At 39.9% G+C, this 27,037-nt stretch overlaps 1 protein-coding gene and 1 long non-coding RNA gene across 2 annotated transcripts in view; both read right to left on the bottom strand.

Annotated features, from left to right (window-relative positions):
• Positions 1–3,587: 3,587 nt before the first annotated feature.
• Positions 3,588–27,037, bottom strand: part of LOC113168135 (NACHT, LRR and PYD domains-containing protein 12-like) — a 41,466-nt gene continuing 18,016 nt past the window's right edge. The window contains 5 exon segments of the mRNA XM_033326633.1: positions 3,588–4,111; positions 5,091–5,296; positions 6,296–6,469; positions 8,193–8,366; positions 9,262–9,435. Of these exon segments, the coding sequence (XP_033182524.1) occupies positions 3,588–4,111; positions 5,091–5,296; positions 6,296–6,469; positions 8,193–8,366; positions 9,262–9,435 (1,252 nt within the window).
• LOC117153078 lies at positions 25,091–26,106 on the bottom strand. The gene is made up of 3 exons (XR_004463507.1): positions 25,862–26,106; positions 25,680–25,725; positions 25,091–25,377 (listed from the first exon to the last, which is right to left on the bottom strand). It is a non-coding gene; the product is annotated as an uncharacterized LOC117153078 (long non-coding RNA).

Raw genomic sequence — 27,037 nt, 5'->3', positions numbered from 1 at the left:
GAACTTCTGCAACGTGTTTGACACTATTAAGAAGAAAATTTGACTGAATCAGAGACAGACTCAAACTGTGACACCACACTACACTACATGGACGTGGCAGAAAAAGGTTCATTCTAATCTACAGACAATGATCACATGAATTATGACATGTTGATGAATCCTAAATCCCATTTCTGCTCATAGATCCCTGTACATTATACACACTGCACACTTTAATCAGTGTTGCTGTATTTTAAAATGTTGTTTTGTTTTTAAGGTGAAAATGTTCAAATCTGACTGAAAAGTAACTAGTAGATAAATCTGTTAAATAAATGGAGTCTACATGTAAAAAAGTGTGAAGGATCTTTGTTTTTGTCTCCATCTGGTGGTTTAAACCAAACTGGGAATCAGAGGAAAAACACTTGAACTTCAGTAACTTTACTGGAAACAGCTTCAGTTCTTTTTCATCACTGCTTTGTCTCAGTTTTCAGGTTTCTCATGATGACATGGTTCCAGCTGATGAACCAGACAAAAACCAATTCAGACCAGATACTTTAAAATCACACTGAAAACTCTCAGTAAACATCTGAGAATCTGAATGGTCCTGTTTAGAATAAAGTGCTGACTGAATGAAAGAGAAGTGGATCAATTCTAATTCATCTGAATAGAACCACAATAATATGACTCTGTGTCCTGTCTCATGGTTTGACTGTTGTTTCCAGACCTCCCAAGCGGGGCCTGTTCCAGCTGCAGGTGTCATCACACTTACTGATTCCAGACCACACAGAGTATCTGGGACTCTTCTTCGGAGCTTCTCTCTGAGTTCTGCTGCAGTCTGTGTGCTTAGATTTGAGGCTTTACGTTGAAGTGCATGCTGCAGCATTTGGATCATGGGAATGACCTTGGATCCAGAGACTCTTTTGTCTTCAGACAGCTCCACTGTAGCTGGATTGAAAGGAGCAAGCACACTGAGAGTTTCTCCTCTGATTTCATGGTGTTCAGCAGTAAGTGGAGTGATATCTGTTTTTAAAGAGGCCACAGATTCCCACACTGGCTCCTTTTGGTCCTTCATTCTTCCAGCATGTGGTCTGAGCTGTTCCATCGTGTTGGAATGACTTCATGATATGAACTTATTAATAATAAAGTAAAGGTTTTAAAGTTTTAGTGATAATTACAACATACCTGAGTTCATCACTGGAGTATTTACAGCTTCTTTATTTTCATGTCGTGCTCTGTAACTTCTCAGCATTGATCCTGTTTATGTACAGACAGCTCTGTGGAGCAAAGTCCACATTTGACCTGCAAATAAAATCTAAAGTTAATTCACATGGAAATAATTTAAATGTCACTCAGAAAATAATTGGAACATTATTAACTGAGTAAAAGTGGAAACAGGAAAAATAACATTTACCTTATTTGGTGTTATAAGATCAAAATGTCCTTTTTCTCCATGTTTCCATAATATCACACACAAACAGAACCAAACTAAAAAAGTCTCCTCTTTTTCTATTCAGCATGAATCAAAATGAGTCCAAAGTTTCCTCCATGTTAAACAACAGTTCACTGAGACCAGAATCTAACTTTAAGAACATTTTAATTCTTTCAAGGGAGCAGTAGTTACAATCACAATGAGCTTCAGATACAAGTGCTGCTGCTCAGAGAGTCTGTCTCCCACAGGCCTTTAATATCAGTACAGAACATTTGAAAGACAAAGATACACGAACATGTTTCCACTTACATATGTTTCATTGAACGGTGGTATGTTCCTAGGGAGTATGTGGGGGTGAAGCACATTCAGGGCAGGTTACACAGTTCATGTTTCTAACAGTTAGTTAAGACTCCTGACATGATCTTTTTATGGTGACACAGGAACACAGCAGCTGCATTGTATAATGTAGAACAATCACATTTTCTATCATTTCCCTCCTGTTTATTTACAATCAAGAGTTCATAATAAAGCATCATCAACAAAGATATAAAACAAATAAGTAATTAGATGGAAGAACTGGATATAAAACAAATAAATGTTAAATTAGGATGATCTGTGTTTCTTTGTAACTACGTCAGTCCCACACCACTTCTCTCCACTTTCAGTGTGGACATCATTGTTCACTACACATCAGACCCCCCAGGTAGCATCAAACAGGCTGAAGATACAGAGTTGGGGACGTGTACTCTAGAGTAGTTTTGAGTGGTTTAATAGGCACTGAGACATTGTCTACACACCACAGTGGCTAAAGATGTAAGGTCACACTGAATACCTTAGTCAGCGGTGGTTCATCTTTCAGTGCAGTTTAGTCCCTCACAGCCATTAACTGGGCCGGAGCTGTTTGGTGTATACAATTACAATATGGGCACATCTACAGCATGCATTGTTAATTACAAACTTCTAATACAGTTCCAGAATATGTGGAGTCAATGCCTGGTTTGTTTGAACAATCACTTTTAGAACCTGGTGATTGAACTAATAATAATTAAACATACTTATTATTTATAATTTGCCACACAAGGAATAATTAAGATAAAGCAGCAATTTGGTTTCTAGCCTTATATTTATCTGGAACGCCTTGAAGGACCCCTGTAGCTACTATACAGTATACACGCGACCATCGGACTCCGTCTGTCACTTGTTACAGGGATGTGTTGGAGTTTTGAGATGTTGTAGCAACTGAGCCAGTGCCTATCAACAGCTGAATTAAGACACCTTTTTCACTATCTCCTGTCCTATCACCCTCGTCATAATATGTTGTTTTTCTGCTTTCTTGGAGTTATATTATCCTCAATATGGGTATAACAATCAACAAAGCAACAACATCAAGTATCACCAATGCCAACTTCCACCCACACCAAGGTGGACTCTTAAATCGATGCCAACATCTGTTTTCCATGTTGTGTCCTGAGATGAGTCCCTAAAATTCCAGAGGTATTTTTTCTTTCTTCACAGGGTTGAGACGAGTGACCCATATTAGAATGCAATCCCCTTTGAAACCAGACTTTTACCAAACATTAACATACAACTAATTTTATATTTTTTCCCAATGTGATAAAAATATAATTAGATAACTTGAGTATCAGGGAACTCCTGCCCGACCTTCTTCAGAGTTTCAAAACTGTTTCCTGTGAAAACTGCATCAAAAACTTTTTTTTCAGATCAATTTTCAAACACACTGATGTCCTGCTGCAGGACACAAACACATGCTTTTATTCTGAAAGGTCCAACTTCAGCTTCTGCTCCAGCAGCTGCAGGAGTCATTGTTGGATCACGTCAGACACACAGATGTGTTTCCAGATGTGTGTGGATGCTGTAGAAGAACCAGCAGCACTTACAGATACAGTCCACAACAACAGTGATTCCACTCCTGGTCAGTATCACTAAAATGTCAAGTCACTTCAAATCGTCCCCATTTCAGGAACAAAAGTCAGGAAACTTTCTTTCATGAAATTCATGGATGTGTTTGACTTGAATCTTTGGTCTTGTTGGGTCATTTGTGCTGACGTCACTGAATGAATCTGAAAACGTGTGTGTGAGTGAAAGAGACAGACATGTAGAGACTGAACTATCTGTTCAACAGAGACGACGTTTCTCTGACAGGACGACACTCTCAGTACTACACTGAACACAGAGACACTGAGGAACCAGGAGACCAGAACCCAAACCCAGGATAAAGAGGTTCAGTGAATGTGGTGTTGAAGGTGTGGAGGTGGATCAGTTTGTCAGAGGAGACTCTGTAGAAGGACAGAGTCCCAGCAGGACAGTCCACATACACTGATACTCTGTTAGAGACAGAGGAGGAGATGGATGTTACTCTGTTATTGTGACAGACAGAGTAACCATCATCAGAGCATCTCAGACTCCAGGACTGATCGTTCCTTCCAAACACACAGTCTTTACTGTCTCCTCTCCTTCTGATTCCTCTGTAACTCACTGATATATGAACGACTCCACTCCACTCGACCTCCCAGTAACAGCGACCAGTCAGACCATTACTACACAGCAGCTGACACCAGTCAAATCTGTCTGGATGATCAGGATATGACTGATCCTCCTCCACATGTGTCACCTTCCTGTTGTTGTCAGACAGTCGTAGTTTTCTGTTCACTGTGTTTGTGTCGATGGTGAGTTGACAGAAATCTGATGGAGAGAACAAGACACAATCCAGCTGCAGTTATTAATCTATCATCAGTTTGATGAGGACTCATGACATCAGGGATTTGAAGGAGTGATGTGACAGTTTGAAGATGGTTGAATGTTGCTGCTTTGTTTTCATCAGTCTCATTAAAAACACACTTACACTTCCTCACACCTGGTCTCAACCATCGGACTCCACCAGGCTCCACCCTGAAAGGAGGAGGGGGGTCAGAGCAGCACATTCTCTTTCAGCATGCACACATGGACATTACATGGCTCTCATACACACAGTGTGTTCTGGTTCTGTTCTAATGGAGGCTTGTATGTAGGGATGGACATTCAGCAAACAACTAAGGAATTGGAGTCCTTATCTTGGAATTCTACGGAGCAGGGAGGTGACATGGAGGAAAGATTTCAATTCTCTAGTTCACAGCAGTTTTGGTGTCAGACACCTGCTTTCAGTCTCACTCTGTCACCAGACAAACTAATGTGACACCACAGGAAGCAGGAAACTGGAGAGCAAAGTCCAAGAGGCTCAACTCCACATACATGGACTCTGTGTGTGTGTTTTCCTCTCTCTAATGTCTGTGGACTGATCTCAGCTGAGCTTCACACGTTGTGCTGTGGTCAGAGGAAGTCTAGTTCACCTACAGCTACTGGATATTGATCATTACACACAGACTTTGTGGCTTCATCTGATTTGGTGTCAGATTTGTTGGAGCAGCCAGAGACAGAAAGTGAAAACAGGAGTTTGAGGAGAAAAACATTCAATCACAAACTAATTCTTCAACTGGGAACAACAAGGAGTTTTTCCTCTTTGACAGATTGTAATGATGAAATGAACATGTTCTAGTTCTGATTTACTGTCTCCTATATATGACACAAGATCTCATCATGACAAGATCAGGATCTCAGGAAGGTGAAGATGCTTCAATCATCACTATTTGAGGAAGTGATGGAGGAACTTCCTCCTCCATCAGACATTGTCTGTGGCTGTAGCAGGCCTCTCCATACCTGAGAGTCTCTAGTCTCCAGTGTGGATCCTCCAGTCTAGCAGACAGCATCTTCACTCCTGCATCTCCTGGATGATTGTAGCTGAGGTCCAGCTCTCTCAGATAAGATGTGTTGGAGCTCAGAGCAGAGGCCAGAGAAGCACAGCCTTCCTCTGTGATCAGACAGCCTGACAGTCTGCAGACACACAGACCAACATCACATACTCCTATTTGTAATTGACGCAAAATTCACATACAGTGGAAATCTCCAATCTACTGTTTTGCATCAGTTGTTCATGAAATGTATTCTGATCTTCACCAAAGTCACAAATATAAAAGAAAAAAATATTTATAAGTTGATAAAACACCTGAAGAGTCCTGATCTTTCATGTCTTTATTGAACACAACCATTAAACAAAGTGATGGTGGAAAAGTCAGTGAAACACTGTCTGATGTTACAACAACAACTTTAGTCAGGTGTTAGTAAGCCTGAAGTTCAATCAATGAAATAAAGAATGAAGGTGTGGTTTAGAGTCACGTGTCTATTTAATAAAGACATGAAAGATTATTTTATAGTTTACTTAAAAATTCTCATTTTTTTATATTTTTGGCATTCAGGTCACATATAATGACTAATTTATGGACAAAATCAGAACATTATTAAAAGTGACAATTTTTTTGCCACTGCCTTAACAAGAGAAACAAAAATCCTCATGTAGACAATTTCTCCAGTATAAAAATAAGCTATATGTATATGGGAGGCTGGTTAGTGTAACATCACTGCCTCCAATGTGGGAGACTGGGGTTCAAATCCCAGCTCCAGTAGGGGTCCTTAGGCAAGACCTCCTCACGCTCACTTGCCTACCATTGTATCCTACTTGTAAGTTACTTTGGATAAAAGCATCTGCTAAATGTATATAAATATATATACATATATTCCCTGACAGTAATTCACTTAATGTAAACCCTAAACTAAAAAGATACAACACAGTGAAATAAAATGAGACAGGAAAGTACAGTTATTTAATATATTAAAAATATATAATATCAAAATACTGATTTAAAAGGTTAGTTTGTTTAAGTATCTTTGATGTCAGGAGTAAAAAAAGATCTCAAATTATCCTATTACAGACAAAGTCTCTGGATCTAGAAAAACCTGATGCAGAAAAATTTACTTAACATAATAAATCCAAACCTGAGAGTTTCCAGTTTACAGTATGGATTCTCCAGTCCAGCAGACAGAAGCTTCACTCCTGAATCCTGCAGGTCGTTGTTACTCAGGTCCAGTTCTCTCAGACTAGAGGACTGGGAGCTGAGAACTGAGGACAGAGCTTCACAGCTTCTCTCTGAGAGGTTACAACCACTCAGTCTGAAAAACAGTGATGTATAACATGACAACATTTGTGTCAAACTGTAATTGTCAATAATTCCTGCCTGATGCTGGTCCAGTTTGTTTCTCTCTCTCTTTCACCTGGTCCCACTCCTGCTGCTCTGCTCCCCAGATAGTTCCTGCTATGCCCATACATGGACTGACTTACTCTTCCATTCCCTCTGCACTAATTACTGATCAGTTCCTCCTGTATTCACCCTCTCGTTTATAAGCTCCCTTCAGCCTTCAGTTCTCTGTTAGATTGTCAGTTCTGACTATGACTCTCCAGCCATTTTCCAGCCTTGTTCCCAGCCTTGCTTCCCTGCCCATGTTATACCCTGGACCTTTCCCCCGCCCTCTAGTGATTTCTTCGAGACCTATTTCTCAGACCTTTTCTCCCTCACTCACCAGTTCTTGGATAAAAGACTTTGTACCTCAGCCAGTGTGAGTTTTTGCCTGCGTCTGTGCAGTGATTTTCTCTTGTTCCTTTGAATCTCTAGTTTAGGTTGTTACTTTGTTCGCTACCGTGCTTCAGGTTGTTTTTTGTTGTCACTTTGATTTTAGTGTTTAGACCAATTTATTGCTGTGTTCTTTTGATACCTCCCTCTAGTTAGTTTTTCCCATTTTCTCTGCTTTTGAGATTGTGTTATAATAACTCCTTTTCTTTGCATTACTTGTCTATTGTGACTCCATTTCCTGACAGTAATCACCTTTAATGTTGACCCTGAACTAAAAAGATACAACACAGTGAAATTAAATCAGAGAGGAAAGTACAGTTATTTTACATACTGTAAAAATATTGATGAGAAACTTTTGCAACTTAAAACTTGTGATATTTGAAGGTTTAGTCTCCTTGAGTATCTCTCATGTCAGAAGTTATGGACATTTTAAATATCTCCAATATTTAAATCAGAAACTTGACCTGACCTGAGAGTTTCCAGTTTACAGTGTAGATTCTCCAGTCCAGCAGACAGAAGCTTCACTCCTGAATCCTGCAGGTCGTTGTTACTCAGGTCCAGTTCTCTCAGACTAGAGGACTGGGAGCTGAGAACTGAGGACAGAGCTTCACAGCTTCTCTCTGAGAGGTTATAGCCACTCAGTCTGAAAAACAATGATGTATAACATGACAGCATTTGTGTCAAAGTGTAATTGTCACAATTATTCCTGTCTGATGCTGGTCCAGTTTGTTTCTCTCTCTCTTTCACCTGGTCCCACTTCCTGCTATGCCCATACATGGACTGACTTACTCTTCCATTCCCTCTGCACTAATTACTGATCAGTTCCTCCTGTATTCACTCGCTCCTTTACAAGCTCCCTTCAGCCCTCAGTTCCCTGATAGATTGTCAGTTCTGACTACAACTCTCCAGCCATTTTCCTGCCTTGTTCTCAGCCTTTCTTCCCTGCCCATGTTTTATACTCTGGACCCCGCCGTCAAGTGATATTTTGTACTGGACTAAGACATTGTATCATTCTCTACCAACACAATGACATAAAATCAGACAGGAAAGTAGAGTTATTTTATAAATTGTAAAAATACTGATGAGAAACTTTTGCAACTTAAAACTTGTGACATTTGAAAGTTTAGTCTGCTTGAGTCTCTCCTCTCTCTCATACATGCAGTTTTGGACATTTGAAATATCTACAATGATCCCCATCGTCACAAAATCTCTGGATCTAGAAAAACCTGCTGCAGAAAAATGTACTTAAGATAATGAATCCTAACCTGAGAGTTTCCAGTTTACAGAGTGGATTCTCCAGTCCAGCAGACAGAAGCTTCACTCCTGAATCCTGCAGGTCGTTGTTACTCAGGTCCAGTTCTCTCAGACTAGAGGACTGGGAGCTGAGAACTGAGGACAGAGCTTCACAGCTTCTCTTTGAGAGGTTACAGCCACTCAGTCTGAAAAACAGTGATGTATAAATGACATCATTTGTGTCAAACTGTAATTGTCACAATTCCTGCCTGATGCTGGTCCAGTTTGTTTCTCTCTCTCTTTCACCTGGTCCCACTCCTGCTGCACTGCTCTCCAGTCACTTCCTGCTATGCCCATACATGGACTGACTTACTCTTCCATTCCCTCTGCACTAATTACTGATCAGTTCCTCCTGTATTCACCCTCTGCTTTATAAGCTCCCTTCAGCCTCAGTTCTCTGTTAGATTGTCAGTTCTGACTATGACTCTCCAGCCATTTTCCAGCCTTGTTCCCAGCCTTGCTTCCCTGCCCATGTTATATCCTGGACCCCGCCCTCTAGTGATTTCTTCCAGCCCTGTTTCTCAGACCTTTTCTCCATCACTCACCAGCCCTTGGATAACAGACTTTGTACCTCAGCCAGTGTGAGTTTTTGCCTGTGTCTGTACGGTGATTTTCTGTTGTTCCTTTGTATCTCTAGTTTAGGTTGTTATATTACGTTGTTTTTTTTGTTTGTTTTTTTTGTCACTTTGTTTTTGTGTTTAGACCAGTTTCTTGCTGTGTCCTTTTGATACCTCCCTCTAGTTAGTTTTCTGTTTTCTCAGCTTTTGAGATTGTGTTATAATTAATTCATTTGCTTGGAATTACTTGTGTCTCATGAAGTGATTCCCTGACAGTAATCACCTTTAATGTTGACCCTGAACTAAAGAGATACATCTAAAACTAAAAAACTAAAATAAAAAAAGAAAGTAAAGTTATTTTATATATTGTTTAAATGTAAATTTGTTACTGAAAACTTGTGACATTACAAAGTTAAATCTGCCAGGGAGCAATTTTGGAAATTTTAAATATCTCCAGTTATTTAAAACTGATACTTGACCTGACCTGAGAGTTTCCAGTTTACAGTGTAAATTCTCCAGTCCAGCAGATAGAAGGTCTACTCCTGAATGCTGCAGGTCGTTGTTGCTCAGGTCCAGTTCTCTCAGACTAGAGGACTGGGAGCTGAGAACTGAGGACAGAGCTTCACAGCTTCTCTCTGAGAGGTTACAGCCACTCAATCTGAAAAACAGTGATGTATAACATGACAACATTTGAGTCAAACTGTAATTGTCACAATTCCTGCCTGATGCTGGTCCAGTTTGTTTCTCTCTCTTTCACCTGGTCCCACTCCTGCTGCTCTGCCCCCCAGCCACTTCCTGCTATGCCCCTACATGGACTGACTTACTCTTCCATTCCCTCTGCACTAATTACTGATCAGTTCCTCCTGTATTAACCCTCTCCTTTATAAGCTCCCTTCATCCCTCAGTTCCCTGCTAGATTGTCAGTTCTGACTATGACTCTGCAGCCATTTTCCTGCCTTGTTCACTGTCTTGCTTCCCTGCCCATGTTATACCGTGGACCTTTCCCCCGCCCTCTAGTGATTTCTTCGAGACCTATTTCTCAGACCTTTTCTCCCTCACTCACAAGTCCTTGGACTTGTGAGTGAGGGAGTGGACACTCAGCCAGTGTGAGTTTTTGCCTGCGTCTGAGCAGTGATTTTCTGTTCTTCCTTTGTATCTCTACTTTAGGTTGTTACTTTGTTCGCTACCGTGCTTCAGGTTGTTTTTTGTTGTCACTTTGATTTTAGTGTTTAGACCAATTTATTGCTGTGTTCTTTTGATACCTCCCTCTTGTTAATTTTTCCCATTTTCTCTGCTTTTGAGATTGTGTTATAATAAATAATTTTCTTTGCATTACTTGTGTCTCATGACTCCATTCCCTGTTCAATTTGCACCTCCAATGTTCACTGTAAATATATAAATAAAATAAAATATAACCAGACTGGAAAACGTAAAAATATATCTATAATAAAACAAAACTGCTGATGGGAAACTTCTGCAAGTCAAAAATTCTGACAATAAGAAATTTTTACTGTTTGGGTCTGTTCCAGTTATTAAAAATTTGAGGTTTCTAATTCACAATGTGGATTCTCTGGTCAAGACTTTAATGAACATTCAACTATCCACATACTTACAAAGCTTTTTTAGCAGCTTTCACCACTGGCAGCAGCCTCAGAAGAGCCTCCTCTGAAGCAGAGTATTTCTTCAGGTCAATCATGTCTAGATCTTTTTCTGATGACAGTAAGATGAAGACCAGAGCTGACCACTGAGCAGGAGAGAGTTTATCTGTGGAGAGACTTCCTGAGTCCAGGTACTGTTGGATCTCCTCCACTAGAGAACGATCATTCAGTTCATTCAGACAGTGGAACAGGTTGATGCTTTTCTCTGCTGAGGGAGTCTCTTTGATCTTCTTCTTGATGTACTCAGTTGTTTTCTGATTGGTCTTTGAGTTATTTTCTGTCTTTGTCTGCAGACCTCGTAGGAGAGTCTGATTGGTCTGCAGTGAAAGACCGAGGAGAAAGCGAAGAAACAAGTCCAAGTGTCCATTTGGACTCTGTAAGGCCTTGTCCACAGCAGTCTGGTGGAGAAGTTTTAGTTCAGGTCTAAACAGTTCGGACCTCAGAGAAGTTGAGTGTTTGTCAGACAGCAGATTGACTCCAGAGTTGATGAAGGTCAGATGAACGTGAAGAGCAGCCAGAAACTCCTGAACACTCAGATGGACGAAGCAGAACACCTTGTCCTGGTACAGTCCTCTCTCCTCTTTAAAGATCTGTGTGAACACTCCTGAGTACACTGAGGCTGCTCTGATATCAATGCCACACTCTGTCAGGTCTGATTCATAGAAGATCAGGTTTGCTTTCTGCAGCTGCTCAAAAGCCAGTTTTCCCAGAGACTTGATCATCTTCCTGCTCCTTTTATCCCAGTGTGGATCTGTCTCAGCTCCTCCATCATACTTGATGTTCTTCAGTTTAGTCTGAACCACCAGGAAGTGGATGTACATCTCAGTCAGGGTCTTGGGCAGCTCTCCTCCCTCTCTATTTTTCAACACATCCTCCAAAACTGTAGCATTGATCCAGCAGAAGACTGGGATGTAACACATGATGTGGAGGCTTTGTGATGTCTTGATGTGGGAGATGATTGTTCTGGCCTGCTCCTCATCTGTGAACCTCTTCCTGAAGTACTCCTCTTTCTGTGGGTCAGTGAACCCTCTGATCTCTGTCACCAAGTCAACACACTCAGGAGGCATCTGATTAGCTGCTGCAGGTCGTGTGGTTATCCAGAGGCGAGCAGAGGGAAGCAGGTTCCCCCTGATCAGGTTTGTCAGCAGCACATCCACTGAGGTGGACTCTGTCACATCAGTCAGGATCTGATTGTTGTGGAAGTCCAGAGGAAGTCGACACTCATCCAGACCGTCCAAGATGAACACAACCTGGAACTCTTCAAACCTGCAGATTCCTGCTTCTTTGGTTTCAGTAAAGAAGTGATGAACAAGTTCCACCAAGCTGAACTTTTTCTCTTTCAGCACATTCAGCTCTCTGAAAGTCAATGGAAATGTGAACTGTATTTCCTGGTTGGCTTTGTCTTCAGCCCAGTCCAGAGTGAACTTCTGTGTTAAGACTGTTTTCCCAATGCCAGCCACTCCCTTTGTCATCACTGTTCTGATTGGTTCCTCTCTTCCAGGTGAGCCTTTAAAGATGTCTTCTTGTCTGATGGTTGTTTCTGGTCTGTCTGGTTTCCTGGATGCTGTTTCAATCTGTCTGACCTCATGTTCATCATTGACCTCTCCAGTCCCTCCCTCTGTGATGTAGAGCTCTGTGTAGATCTGGTTCAGAAGGGTTGGGTTTCCTGCTTTAGCAATCCCCTCAAACACACACTGGAACTTCTTCTTCAGATTAGATTTAAGTTCACGCTGACAAACTGCAGAAGGAGTTCCTGAATGAAACCACAAAAACATGATTAATATAATTTCTAATGAAAACACAGTTTGACAGTTTCATGACCCTAAATGATTCACATTTCAATATATTAACACTCCACATCTTCAGCTCTCAGTAAACGTCTCATTTGTCCATGATGTTAAATGTTTAGAGAAATCCTCTTACTGCTCTGCAGACAGTCAGCCAGCTCCTCCTGCTTCATTCTCCTCAGGAAGTTCAGTGTGATCTTCACAAATGCCTCTCTGCTGCTCCTCCTCTGCTCTTCTTCCTCACCATCCAACACCTCCTCATCCTCCCTCTGACGCTCTAAGCATTGTGGGTAATCTGGACTCAGAACCTTGTGGATCTTCTTCAGCTCATTCTTTACAAAAGTGACAATGTTCTCCTCCAGCAGCTGGAACAGAATGAGAAGTGAACATTTCATTTAAACTGGTAGAAGACAACATGTGATTCATGTGTCAGTCTGAAGACCTTCTGGTCTGAACAGAGCAGCATGGACACTGTTAGGATCTGAATGGTTGGTTAGTATTCAATCTGGGTTTTATGTAGTTCATAGTCAAAGTGTGATTGTACATGTACAGACCATAAATACAGAGTCCAGGTCTGGTTGATGCTGAAAGGCAGACTGATCCATGTGAACCTCTGAGCTCTGCTGCTGAACTCTGAGGAGAAAATATTAATTTTAAGTAAAGTTTCAGCCATATTTTCAGCCAAACTAGTGACGGTGAGGTTTGTTCTTTGGTGTCAGGTGTTGTGATATAATCAGGTGTGTCCTCATTTCAAACGGGTATTTGACAACTGTTGATGATCAGGCGATTGTTATTGTTGGTGCTAAAATAAATATAAGAAATGTCTTATTTCTTTTGTATTTATTTAACTTTTTTTCTATGTTTATCTGAACTCTGGTTGAACACTGGTCTTATTTTCTGTCATTTGTAGACTGTGATGTTTTTTACCTGATCATTTCTACACTTTTTTATTCATATTAACCCAAAACATCAAAAATTTGGTGAAATATACTGTTTGTGGACTTCAGCTCTGCCTTCAACACTATTGTTCCATCTCTGCTCCAAGACAAGCTCTCTCAGCTGAATGTGCCGGACTCACTGTGCAGGTGGATTACAGATTTCCTGACAGACAGACGGCAGTTTGTGAGGCTGGGGAAGCATGTCTCGGACTCACGGACCATCAGCACTGGATCCCCTCAAGGCTGCGTCCTCTCTCCTCTGTTATTCTCCCTATACACAAACAACTGCACATCTGGACACCAGTCTGTCCGATGGAGATGAGTCAGTCTACAGGAGCGAGATGGACCGTCTGGTGTCATGGTGCAGCTTGAACAACCTGGAGCTCAACGCTCTCAAGACAGTGGAGATGATAGTGGACTTCAGAAGAGACCCAGCCCCCCTGTCATCCTCTGTAACATCCTGGTCACCTCTGTTGAGTCCTTCCGTTTCCTGGGCACCACGATCACCCAGGAGCTCAAGTGGGAGCAGAACATCAGCTCCCTCACCAAGAAGGCTCAGCTGAAGAAGTACAACCTCCCAAAGCAGATGTTGACCAACTTCTACACTGCCATCATTGAATCTATCCTAACCTCCTGATTGGCTGCTATTCGCATAGTTCCTGTTAGCTGTCCCCCAGCAGTTCCCCAGCAGCCGGGAAGTCAGGCCGGCTGGGTGACGGTTCGTAGGAAGCATAACCCTAGACACTCGCCCAAGGTTCACCACGACCAGGTTCACGTTTCCAACCGGTTTTCCCCACTCAGCAACACACCTGCTGAGAAACCCACTCTGGTCATTGGCAGCTCCATAGTCAGAAACGTGAAGTTAGAGACTCCAGCGGCCATAGTCCAGTGTATTCCTGGGGCCAGAGCGGGCGACGTCGAATCCTATTTAAAACTCCTGTGTAAGGATAAACGTAAATATAGTAAGATAATAATTCACACAGGAGTTAATGACGCCCGATTACGCCAATCGGAAGTCACTAAAATTAACGTTCAATCGGTGTGTAACTTTGCCAAAACGATGTCGGACTCCGTAGTTTTCTCTGGACCCCTTCCCAATCTGACCAGTGACGACATGTTTAGCCGCATGACGTCATTCAACCGCTGGCTGTCTAAGTGGTGTCCCGCTAACAACGTGGACTACAGAGACTAAACCTGGACTGATTAGAAGAGACGGCATCCATCCCACTTTAGATGGTTCGTCTCAACTCTCTAGGAATATGACAGAGTTTATTAGATGACCTAAACCCTGACATGTCAGAGTGGAGCCCAGGACGCAGAGACGCAGTCTTACACACCTCTCTGCAGCTTCCTTACAGCCGTCACCCCCCCCAAAAACTACCATAACCTTATAGAGACAGTGTCTGCTCCCCGAGTACCTAAATTATTTATATCTAAAACTAACACAAGAGGAGTTATTCATAAAAACCTAATAAAAATAAAGACGACTCCTCTCTTAGAACAAAATAACAAGACAACAATCAAATGTGGACTGTTAAATATCAGATCTCTCTCGTCTAAATCCCTGTTAGTGAATGATTTGATAATTGACCATCAAATAGACTTATTCTGTCTTACTGAAACCTGGCTGCAGCAGGATGAATATGTCTCTCTGAATGAGTCGACCCCCTCAAGTCATGTTAATTATCATGTTCCTAGAAACACAGGTCGGGGTGGAGGAGTAGCAGCAATCTTCCACTCAAGTTTATTAATCAACCCCAGACCTAAACATAGTTTTAATTCATTTGAGAGCCTCACTCTTAGCCTCTCTGATCCTAACTGGAAAAATCAAAAACCAGTCCTGTTTGTTATTGTGTACCGTCCTCCTGTCCCTTACTCTGAGTTTTTAACTGAATTTATTATTATTTATTGAATTTAATTCTCTATTAGACTCCATTGGTTTTACCCAAAATGTAAATAAACCCACTCACTGTTTTAATCACACCCTTGATCTTATTCTGACATACGGTGTCGAAGTTGATCAGTTAATAGTTTTTCCCCAAAACCCTCTTTTATCTGACCATTTCTTAATTACATTTGAATTTACAGTACCAGACTTTACTAAACCTACAGATAAGATTCACTACAGTAGATGTTTATATGAAAATGCTGTTGACAAATTTAAGGAACTGATTCCATCTTTTATTTCAGAGCCATGTACCAACACAGAGGAAGGCAGTTATTTCAACGTTACTCCTGTTAGAGTAAAAATGATTTACTCAGTGATAATTATCTAATTCTCTTATTACATTTTTGTTTGATTATTGTTTCTTACTTCTTGTCATTATGAAGGATATTTGTTTTTGATGTTTAATCCTGTCAGCAACAGGAACATGTTATACTCTGCTAATGCTGCATTCTGCACACAGACATAAAACAGGACAGGTCAGAAAAAGGTCAGCATTCTCAGAGTTGACCAGTTCTTGTTGCTATACACCTATGAGCAGTGTTTTATCCTTATATGGAGTTCTTTTTCCTTGTAAAATGATCATCCTTTAACCATACCAGCCCCCATCTGTGACTTCAGGGTGTGTCTCATTTGTAATAAAAAGCTTGCACAAAGGGGGAACGGACGGAGTTGGAGATAGGAAATCCTGGGTGAAGCATTTATGATGCTAAGACCTCAGGCCGGCTCCCCTTGCAAGTAAAAAGGCCGAGTGTCCTTGTTGTGCTTTATTGTCTCCATCTCTTAGTGTATGAAACCTGTTGTGGTAATTTTGGACCCAACAACTCCAGCACAAGTGGACTATCTTGTTAATAGTACTGGTGCTTCACTTGGAACAATACTTAATACTGTTGCTCCTCTGAAAAAGAAACTAGTGAGTAAGAGGAAGTTAACTCCATGTTACAATTCACAAATCCGTAGCTTAAAGCAGAAATCACGTAAGTTGGAAAGGAGGTGGCGTTCCACCAATTTAGATGAATATTGCCTAGCCTGGAAAGATAGTTTAATAATATATAAAAAAGCCCTGCGTAAAGCTAGAACTTCATATTACTCCTCATTAATAGAGGCAAATAAGAACAACCCTAGGTTTCTTTTCAGCACTGTAGCCAGGCTGACAAAGAGTCATTGCTCGGTTGACCCTAGTATTCCCTCAACTCTAAGCAGCAATGACTTCATGAATTTCTTTACAAATAAAATCATAACTATTAGAGAAAAAATTGATCAGATCATCCCTGCATATAGCATGGATTGTACAACAACTCTAGATCCACGCTCGTACTTAGACTGCTTCCTCCCCGTAGATCATTCTGAATTAATTTCAGTAATTAATTCCTCTAAACCATCAACATGTCTCTTAGATCCCATCCCGACTAGACTCCTCAAGGATGTCTTACCTTTGATCAACACGTCCATATTAGATCAGATCAATCTATCTTTACAAATAGGCTACGTACCACAGGCTTTTAAGGTTGCTGTAGTCAAGCCCCTGCTCAAAAAGCCTACTCTGGACTCAGGGGTCTTAGCGAATTATAGACCAATATCCAATCTGCCCTTTATCTCTAAAATCCTTGAAAAGATAGTTTCTAAGCAATTGTATAACCACCTGCGTAGCAATAACTTGTATGAAGATTTCCAGTCAGGATTTAGAGTACATCATAGTACAGAAACAGCACTGGTAAAGGTCACTAATGATCTTCTATTAGCATCAGACAATGGACTACTGTCTATACTCGTCATGTTAGATCTTAGTGCTGTATTCGACACTATAGATCACAACATTTTATTACACAGACTGGAACATGTCATTGGAATCAAAGGAACAGCACTAGAGTGGTTTAAATCGTATCTATCAGATCTTAGTGCTGCATTCGACACTATAGATCACAACATTTTATTACACAGACTGGAACATGTCATTGGAATCAAAGGAACAGCACTAGAGTGGTTTAAATCGTATCTATCGGATAGATTTCAGTTTGTACATGTTAATGATGAGTCTTCCATGCACAGCAAAGTCAGCTATGGAGTTCCACAGGGATCTGTGCTTGGACCGATTCTTTTCACTTTATATTCGTCCCCTTTAGGCAATATTATTAGGAAACACTATAAATTTCCATTGTTATGCAGATGATACCCAGCTATACTTATCTATGAAACCAGGAGAAACTAATCAATTAGTCAAACTTCAAGAATGTTTAAAAGACATAAAGGCCTGGATGTCCTCCAATTTCCTTCTCCTAAATCCAAACAAGACAGAGGTTATACTGTTTGGGCCCAAAAATCTCAGAGACACTATGTCTAATCACGTTCTCACCATTGATGACTTAGTTCTGGCCTCAAGTAATACTGTAAGAAATCTCTGAGTTATCTTTGACCAGGATATCTCCTTCACCTCATACATTAAAGAAATCTCTAGAACTGCCTTTTTTCACCTGAGAAACATTGTTAAAATTAGTGATGCTGAAAAACTAGTCCATGCATTTGTTACTTCCAAACTGGTCTATTGTAATTCCTTATTAATAGTTTGTCCCAATAACTCATTAAAGAGCCTCCAGTTAATCCAAAATGCTGCAGCCAGAGTTCTGACTGGAATTAGTAAGAGAGATCATATTTCTCCTACGTTAGCTTCTCTCCATTGGCTCCCTGTTAAATCCAGAATTGAATTTAAAATTCTTCTCCTAACTTATAAATCCCTTAATATTCAGGCTCCATCTTATCTTAAAGACCTCATAGTTCCATATCTTCCAAGCAGAACTCTCCGTTCTCAGACTGCAGGTTTACTTGTGGTTCCTAGAGTTTCCAAATGTAGAATGGGAGGCAGAGCCTTTAGCTACCAAGCCCCTCTCCTGTGGAACCAGCTCCCAGTTCAGGTTCGGGAGGCAGACACCCTCTCCACATTTAAGACTAGACTTAAAACTTTCCTTTTTTATAAAGCTTATAGTTAGAGATGGATCAGGTGACTCTGAACCATCTCTTAGTTATGCTGATATAGCTTAGTCTGCTGGGGGACCTCTACTGATAAACTGAGCTCCTCTCCTCTCTCCTTTCTCCTGTATCAATGCAAATGCCACCATTGCATGTCATTAACTTTGTGTCTTCTCTCTCCTGTAGTTGTGTTTCCTCCTCTCTGTCTCCCTCTCTCTGTACTTTTCTGCAGGTATCCTCGGCCTGGAGCTGTACATCTCCAGAATCCAGTTCATCTGCCCAATGTTCTTGATGCTTGTTGTTGTCTTTATTGCCTGCCGTTCTTTTCTCTCTTCTCTTTCCACTTACCCCAACCAGTCGAGGCAGATGGCCGCCCACTATGAGCCTGGTTCTGCTGGAGGTTTCTTCCTCTAAAGGGAGTTTTTCCTCTCCACTGTTGCCTAAAGCTTGATCAAATGGGATTGTTGGGTTTTCTCTATAATTTATTTTGTATAAATATTTTCTGTAAGGTCTTAAACCTTACACTGTAAAGTGCCTTGAGATAACTTCTGTTGTAAATTGGCGCTATACAATAAAACTGAATTGAATTGAATTGAATCACAGTCTGGTTTGCTGCAGCTACTGCCAGGGACAAGGCCAGGCTGCAGAGAATCCTACGCTCTGCCGAGAAGGTGATTGGCTGCAGCCTTCCATCACTCCGGGACCTGTACGTCTCCATGATTGCAGCTGATCCCTCTCACCCTGGCCATGCACTATTTCAGCCTCTCCCCTCTGGCAAGAGACTCCAGTCCATCAGGACCAGGACCTCACGCCACAAGAACAGTTTCTTCCCTGCTGCTGTCAGCCTGCTGAACAGTTCCCCAATTCCCCCCAGATAACCTCTGCACAAACCCCCCTCTCCCAACCGACTGTGAATATGCGTATTTACGTTTGTTTGTTTTTCCTGCTATTCTATTCTATGTCTGCACCTAACATCAGGACAAATTACTAGTGCTGTAAAATGCCCTTTATCGCACCTGGCAATAAAATGTTTCTGATTCTGATTCTGATTCTGATTCTGATTCTGATTCTGAAATTCTGAAAAACTAATTACATCACGTCACCTGATATTATTATTAATATATAGATTTTTCAAAAACTTCAAAGATTCGGTGATGATTTGTTTTTCCAACATTTTACTTTTCTCACCATTGAAACAAAGACTGTTTTCACTACTTTTCCACTGTAAACCTGTTTTTCATAACTCAACTGTTCATGTGTATTTTAATGTAAATATTTTACTGAAGGTTCTACACCTTTAGTTCTAACTCATTTTATTAGTTTTCTTTAATTAATATCTTTAATTAATATTGTCTTCAGGTAAATCCATAGATACAGTCCAGGTTCAGGAGGCAGACACTCCTTTAAACTTTCCTTTGACAGTTTAGCGAGTTCCCAGCTTAATCTTCTTATTTAATCTTGTTACCATTTATCTACAAATATGTTTATGATGATATGTTACTTTAAATGTTGCCTTGTATTTATTGTGATACTGATGAATTTAGGATAAGAATAACAAACAACATAAACTACACTAATTTATTACCTGCTCATCTTTTTCAAAGTGACTTTACTCCAGTAATCTGATCAAATGTAGAAACTTTCTCCACACTCAGTAGGTGACGTCAGAGGAGAGTTTGAGTGGACGAGAGGCAGATGACTGTTTGGTTGGTGTGTTAATGAGGTAACTGTAGCTATTATTTTGAGAGGGTAAAAACTGTTGAAATGTTCAATAGTACAATAACATTAATTTAATGTTGTTATTATAATATTAATACATAATAATATTGACCTTGTCTCCCACATTTCATGGTTGTGTTGATGGTGTATTATTTGATTTCATAAGTAGATGTTGAAGGAACCACTTTGAGACCATTTCTGATGTTTCAGAGCTTCATGTTAACTCTTGAGCTCCAGTATATTAATCCATCGTGTCGACTAAAATCGATTGATATCAGCTCCAAAAAAGAGCAAAAATAAGATCCATACTGCAGTAGAGAACTGAACTAATGTTTCCAGATGTTTGAAACTCCTGAACATGGACACCTCAGTTCTTTTCTGACAAATCAATGTCAGATTTCAGTTTTTCCTCACCACTGTCTTATGTCCTGTTTAGAGAACATTTTAGATCCTCTCTGATTATTTGATAAGATGTTTTCTAGGTGACTCCATTGACAGTGATGTACGGTCTTTGTCTTTCTACATTCATAAGTAGGATATGTTATGTACAGTAATGTTCTCTGCTAAATGTCTTTTCTGTTTGTTAACCTGCAGCGTGTGGTTGGTGGACGACATGCTGTCATCTGCTGCTTGACAGAGGTCATTGGAGAGAATAGAGAGGAACTTCTTACCAGGTGACCTAGTAAAGTTTGACATTTGCTTTTCTGATGATTGTTGATTCGGCACTACTCATTTTACTGTTTAATTTATTTCTCCTTTTCTTTTTATTTCTAACTCAAACTTCAGTTTTCACTACACTTTCAGGAGTCAGGATATTTTGACAGGATGTCAGAAAGGAAACAGTGAAACTATGTTGAGCAAGTCATGAAGTATTTTACCGGTGGCATCTCTGGGACGTGGTCTGAGCTCAGCAGGACTAACGTTAGCTACAGTGATCAACACACAGCTCGCTCCTTCATCTAGATGTTGGACCTTATCAAAAACCAGTCCACTGTCTGGAACCCTGGGTATTTTTATTAGATAAGGTTACAAATTATTTACTGTCCTACAGTAAAGACACAACAAGTCAAAGTGGCCGAAAATAATTTGTCACATTCTCTCAAGTTGATGTAGAAAAACATCTCTGTTTGTTTGTTCACACATTAAGGTATTAACACAGGTGAAGTTGACATGTTTCTACCAACACTGACTTTGAAAGGCGTCGCTGTAGGCAGCTCTACTTTTTCTAGAGTGACCATTATATTAAAAACACAAAAGACTAAATCAGTGAGACGTCAATGTGACATTAAAATAAACAGTTTAACCTAAAGATGATTAATAACTAAAAATATAAAATATTATATTTAACAATATAATCTATTATTTATTTTTTAGAACTCGTGCAAACCCTGATACCTGAGCAGGTCCTTCAGTCCTAAATCAGACTATGAAGATCTGGAACAAGACTTGATTTCTGTTCTCAGAAGAAGTTCAGATTTAAATTCTTACCTTCTACGAGCATGTCGTCCTATTCTAAACTGGTCACTCTTGGTGGGGGAACATCTGCAGAACAGAAAACCAGTAAATACTGATGGAAATAATCATCTACTAAGTAAATAAACTGTTTATTTCCTCATTAACATCCAATGAGAATTGAAAAGTGTTTCTACTCTGTGGTGTGACTGATGAGAACAGTAAAATACAGAATGGAGGTTTTTAATACAGTGAAGATGTTTGTTAAATCAAATGTTCAGTGACAGAAAACGTGAACACATTCTTACCTTCTATCAACAGGTTGTTTAACTTTAAAGACAGTAGGTTTCTCCATAGACCAGTCACTCTTCATTGAGACCCAGCTGGGATCAGGAGAGTCTGGTCTCTGCTGCTGCATCCTGATACAAATGGACAAAAGGACAGTGTGGTTTTATTGTTATTAGCAGTGTAACAGGAACATATTGACCTCATCTGTGTAGTTAGTGTAGAACAGGTTGAGACATTAGTTCTGTTTTTATAGTTAAGGTCTAAATTATTATCCTGCTTTATGAAATCAAACTAAACCTGAACTGTTCATGTAAATCACCAAACGTGTTGATGGTTTATAATTTTTTTTAAATTTCCACTAAGTTTGATTCAGAAATTTTACTGTAACCCAGAAATGACAAAACCAACATCATCATGTGAATCTTTCCTTTATTTTCTTTCAAACTCACCTGAGCTGTCGATCAGCACTGGACTTTGCTTAAAGGACTCTGATGAACAGGGCTAGAGGTACCTAATACCAACAAGGACACAAATCAGTCTGCAACTCAGAGAGAAGACAGTGGATGCTGTCAGCAGTTCAGTAACAACATGAAATCCCACATTCAAGTTCTCACATGTGTGAAACACAGCATGACGATTTTCAGTAAGAGACGTGAGCTCAAAGACGTGTTTCTTCTTTACTGAACAGAAACAGAGAAGAGATGTGAAAGAAGAACTTTGAAAGTTACTGAAGCTTTTATAATATCAAGGGTTAAATAGAGATTTGTGAGGAGGTGGGGGGGTCACACTGCTGATACTGGATCAGTTCTCTTTGTATCTGAATTTATGGAAACACTGATATTCCTGTTCAGAAATTAAAGTACAAGTACACAGACTCTGTACTCAAATAGTGCAAATACATGCTGAAAATGTACTACAGTAAAAGTACCACCTATTTCTCTTCCCATGTTTCCTCTCTGCCTCCACAACTCATCATCAACACAGTAAAAATAAAAAATCTGTAATAATTCTCCCAGAGGTCCAACTGCAGACCTCAGTTCTGAGTCCAGTGGACATGAAACACTGAACATCTGGGACCGAGTCTTCTCTGATTTAAGGAGGCAGGACAACCATCCACTAACTCTAGGTTAAAGATATTTGAAACTGAATAAATAAATACATACTGTAAATGGAACCAGGAAGAGAGACGAGGTGGAACCACGGTCCTGGATCGGTACCATAGTGAAACCTCCTATTAGTGAACTTTAGTCTTCATTAGTTCAATGAACGGAACCAAAGACAAAGAATCAAACAAAGCAAACTTACAGGAGATTCAGACAAAGAGGAGAAGAAGACGACTCTCCGAGAAAAGACTCTGACACAGGTGAGCTGTTACCTGGAATGACGTAGGACAGGTAGGAAGGAGGAAACAGGAGCAGATTTTCACAATAAGAGACAGACTGCTGTGTCCATGTTCCACTACTGACTGAAAGAGTGAACTGTAACTAACAGGACAAAATCAGGTTAATTTAATGAAGATGAATCAAACCAATCAAGAGCTCCACTTACTCAGCTTTTCCCAATGAACTTCATCCCTCTGCTGCTTCTCTTCTGTCTGTGGAAAAACTAGATTTGTTCACTTAAAGTTTCATTTTTATTACATTTATTTAACTGAGGTGTTTGTGTGTGTGTGTGTGTGTGTGTGTGTGTGTGTGTGTGTGTGTGCAGCCACACCTTCATGTGTTCACTATAAAATATGCAGTGTGACTGGTCGGACTGAGTCTCAGTCAGAGTAAAGTTCACCTGCTGTCAGTTCTTATAGTAAGTAAGTCAGATATTCATGTGGATGGAACTGGACTGTTAAAGAGACAGAGACTCACAGAGAAACTATCACCATCACTGTCAGTAACTACAACTCTCCACATTCAGCACTGACAACAACACTGACATTCACTCTGACATCGTGACACATTTACTGCAGGAGTTTAGCTCCAACCTTCATCAGTCTGATGATTCAGAAAAACGCTGCTTCACACATGTGGAAAGAAACAGACCTGGAAGATGATGATGCTAAATGTTTACGCTCAGCTAAAAGCACAGGTGAGTTAATTTTTCAGGTTTTGTGAATGAAGTCTGGTCTATTTCACAGCTAGTTCAGAACTCCATTTAAGAAAATCTTAAAATTTGAAGAGCACAGATCCAGGTTTACAGCAGAACATCGTCCTTTTCTCTGAATTTAAACTCTTAATTTCAAAGACACCACAGAAAGAGGTCTGAAGGCTGGTTTTGGTGTCACATTCTAAGTTTTGTTCTTGTTCAGTGATGTTTTAATACAAACAGTCTTTAGTTTTGTTCAGACCTTTAGAATCCATTAAGACTTCAAGGCCTGTTTTAAAGATTTTACTGTTCAGGCTCCTGTTTATATCCTTTAACATATTGACGTGAATATTAGCATCAAATGAAAACTAAAATTGGTTATCTTATTTCTGTCGTTTAATGTCAAATCTGTCCCTAAGAGTAAATATATGATCTCAGGCTGCAAGAGAAAAATTCCTGAGGTTAGTTTTTGAGATGTATGACTGTTTATTAGGGAGAGAAAATTTTACTAGTTTCTCCTCCATCTAATAAACAGCTGCAGCTGCAGGTCCAGGTCCAGGAACCAGTGGGAGCCAGAATATGTCCTGGTCCACAACAAGGACAGGGGTCAACAGTCAACACTAAAACTGGACTGAACTGGTCCCAAATGCATCAACACACAGTGTTTGTTGTTTTAGTGAAGCAGCAAACTGGTTGTAGAAGGACTAGTGAGAGAACTACTGTTAAGACGTTTCCACATATGGAACAATTGTTCCATTTGATTTATTTCCACACAATCACAATTTCCTTCATCCAAGTCACACGAGAACTTGTCTCAACAGAAATGTCTTCTATAGAAATAACATTCAGTCACATTTGATCTCATTTAAAACACATTTCTCCAGCAGATGTCGCCAAAGTCAAACCACCTGTTGTGACAATCAAACGTCTCTTACCTGTCAAGATCAAATCTCCAACTTTCCTCATTAGAACTCATCAGTTCTTCAATTCTATTGGTGGATCATGAGTTGAACTAATAAGTGAAACAGCAAATGAAGCAGTGATGAAGGAAAACATTATAGAACAGCTGGACGTGGATTCTGTGGTGTTCTTCTGACAGCTGTTTCTACTCTGCAGGACTCACTACTGGAAACACCAAGGCTACAGGGATCAAGGATGGAGGGAGCAGAGATGAAGGAGCTGAGGACAGACGACACAGTGAGACACATGTTGGACTGGCAGTAGCTTTGTCACTTGGTGCTGTGATGGTTCTTGGTATTTGTGGTTTTGTCCTAAACAAGAGAATCAACAAAGGACAGAATTCAGCAGCTGTCAGCTCAATGTGACAATGATTTTTTAGATTTTAATATATTTTATATAAAAAGTAAAAACTAAGGACGACGTGTGATTTTAGTTTATTGAACCTTTAGTTTATGTAAAAGCAACAAAATGGAAATTCCTCCACTTTGAGGATCTAAAACTGAGTAAATGTACATAGTTATTTACCAGCTCTGTTTTAATGTCAGAATTTGTTCTTTCATTTCCATTTAGTCATTTATCAGACGCTTTTATCCAAAGAGACTTGTGACTAGTGATGTGACGATGAGGCTCAGCTGTGTTGTTGTGCATGTTTATTGTGTGTATTGATTTGAATTGTTGTCTTTCCTGTTTACATCATGAGCACAATAAGTCTTCAGAGGGAATAAATACATTTGACCTTATTAGGATGAACAATCAATATTTAATTCTTGAATTCATCACTGTGGTGCCTCCCTGATTTATCCAGTATCTGACCTGTAAATAGCAGCAGATAAATAAAAAAAGTATCAGACTCAGAGTAGAAGTACTCTATTTAAGTGTAATCAGGAACATGTAGCTACTAATAAAAGTAAAAGTACACAATGCATTAAAATGTGAGTTGAGATTTCACCACTGGGACAGAGAAACAGCTCAACTGTCCATTTGCAGCCCATGTTGTAGTCAGAGAGGGTTTTACATCAGTCAATATAAGAAGCAGAACAACGAATGAATGAGAAACGTTTCTTTTTTAATTTATTTCTAAAGATTCAGATGCCACAGTGATTAGATGAACTTACTAAACTGTTGGCTCATCAATCATCATCGTTTGACATATTCTTTAGTCTGTGAATAAAATGCACATTTGTAATATTTCAACACCAATAAATATTTGTATCAACAATAACAAGGATCAACTGGAAAGATTTGCAGCCATGTAATAATTCAAACAGACCAAAAAGTCCCATTGAATAGGACTCACTTGATAGTTAACAGACAGATAAAGAACAGAGGAGGTCGTTATCAAACTGTTCTCCCACAAATGTTGTTTGCTGGAAACTGGACTTGCTGCAGATCATGTTCTGTTCCAATTACCATTTATCCGCTTGTCTTCCAGATGTGGACGTTAGTGATGCTAATGATGAAATAGAAAAGGTTTCCTTCTTCATGGGACACAGGTTCTTGGCAGAGACCGTATATTCCAGATTTCATATTTAGTTGGATATTAAAACCCTACCTGTACAGTTGGTCTCTCACCTGTCTGGAGCGGTAACAGTCCAGCAGCAGGTGCTGTCTCGTCCTCATCACAACCTGTCACCAGACATTTGTTAGTTTGGAAGAAACAGCTCCACTGGACCAGCGCTCTCAGAGGGAGTCTGTTCACTGGAATCAGCCACACTGGACCTTTTCAGGGTTTTCACACCTTATTTTATCACTTACATCTTTATTATTGGACCAGAATCTCAGATGGAGCCATGTTTATAGTCTAATATGCCTCAATTTACATTCTCTTTAATTAGTTTGTATATAGTTTTAGTGAAGAACTGTTCCAGGTTCTATTAAGATACTGATCAATAGTATCTCCATATAACAGTTAGTGATGTGCTAAACTAGACCTAACAGACAAATCCTGACACCTACACACAGTTTGTTCCAGTTTACTTTATTGTTGAATGATGAATTTTACCTTCTACTTTTTGTTGTTCAATTACCGTATTTTCCGCACTATAAGGTGCACCTACAGTAGATGCTGGAGTTACCTTATGTAACATTAGATGGAGCTGTGCTAAAGGATATGTCAACAAAACAGTCAGATAGGTCGTCAAACTTTATTAATAGATTACAAACCAGCGTTCTGACAAAATCAATAAACAGCTGTTTTATTATTTTCCCGGAGGTAAAGTCAGTGATGTAGAATTTTCGTGACACAGTTTGTAGCTCTCTCACGACAACACAGACACAGGTCGGTTCTTTAAAACGGGCGTTTATTTCTTCTCTTCCTCTTGTTTCTTTGTCCAACCTTAACGCCGTGAGAACTGCATTTTGAACAGCACACAGTACATTAGCAATTAGCCATTTACACGGCACCTAGCATGTTCGAACAACAAATAAAGACATTTTAAACACATGAAACAAAGTACATAAACAAATACCTCGT

Source organism: Anabas testudineus, chromosome 18 (assembly GCF_900324465.2).
Source record: "Anabas testudineus chromosome 18, fAnaTes1.2, whole genome shotgun sequence".
Classification (NCBI taxonomy): Eukaryota; Metazoa; Chordata; class Actinopteri; order Anabantiformes; family Anabantidae; genus Anabas; species Anabas testudineus.
The sequence above is the reverse complement of the archived record's forward strand: the minus strand, read 5'-3'. Positions and strand labels throughout refer to the sequence as shown.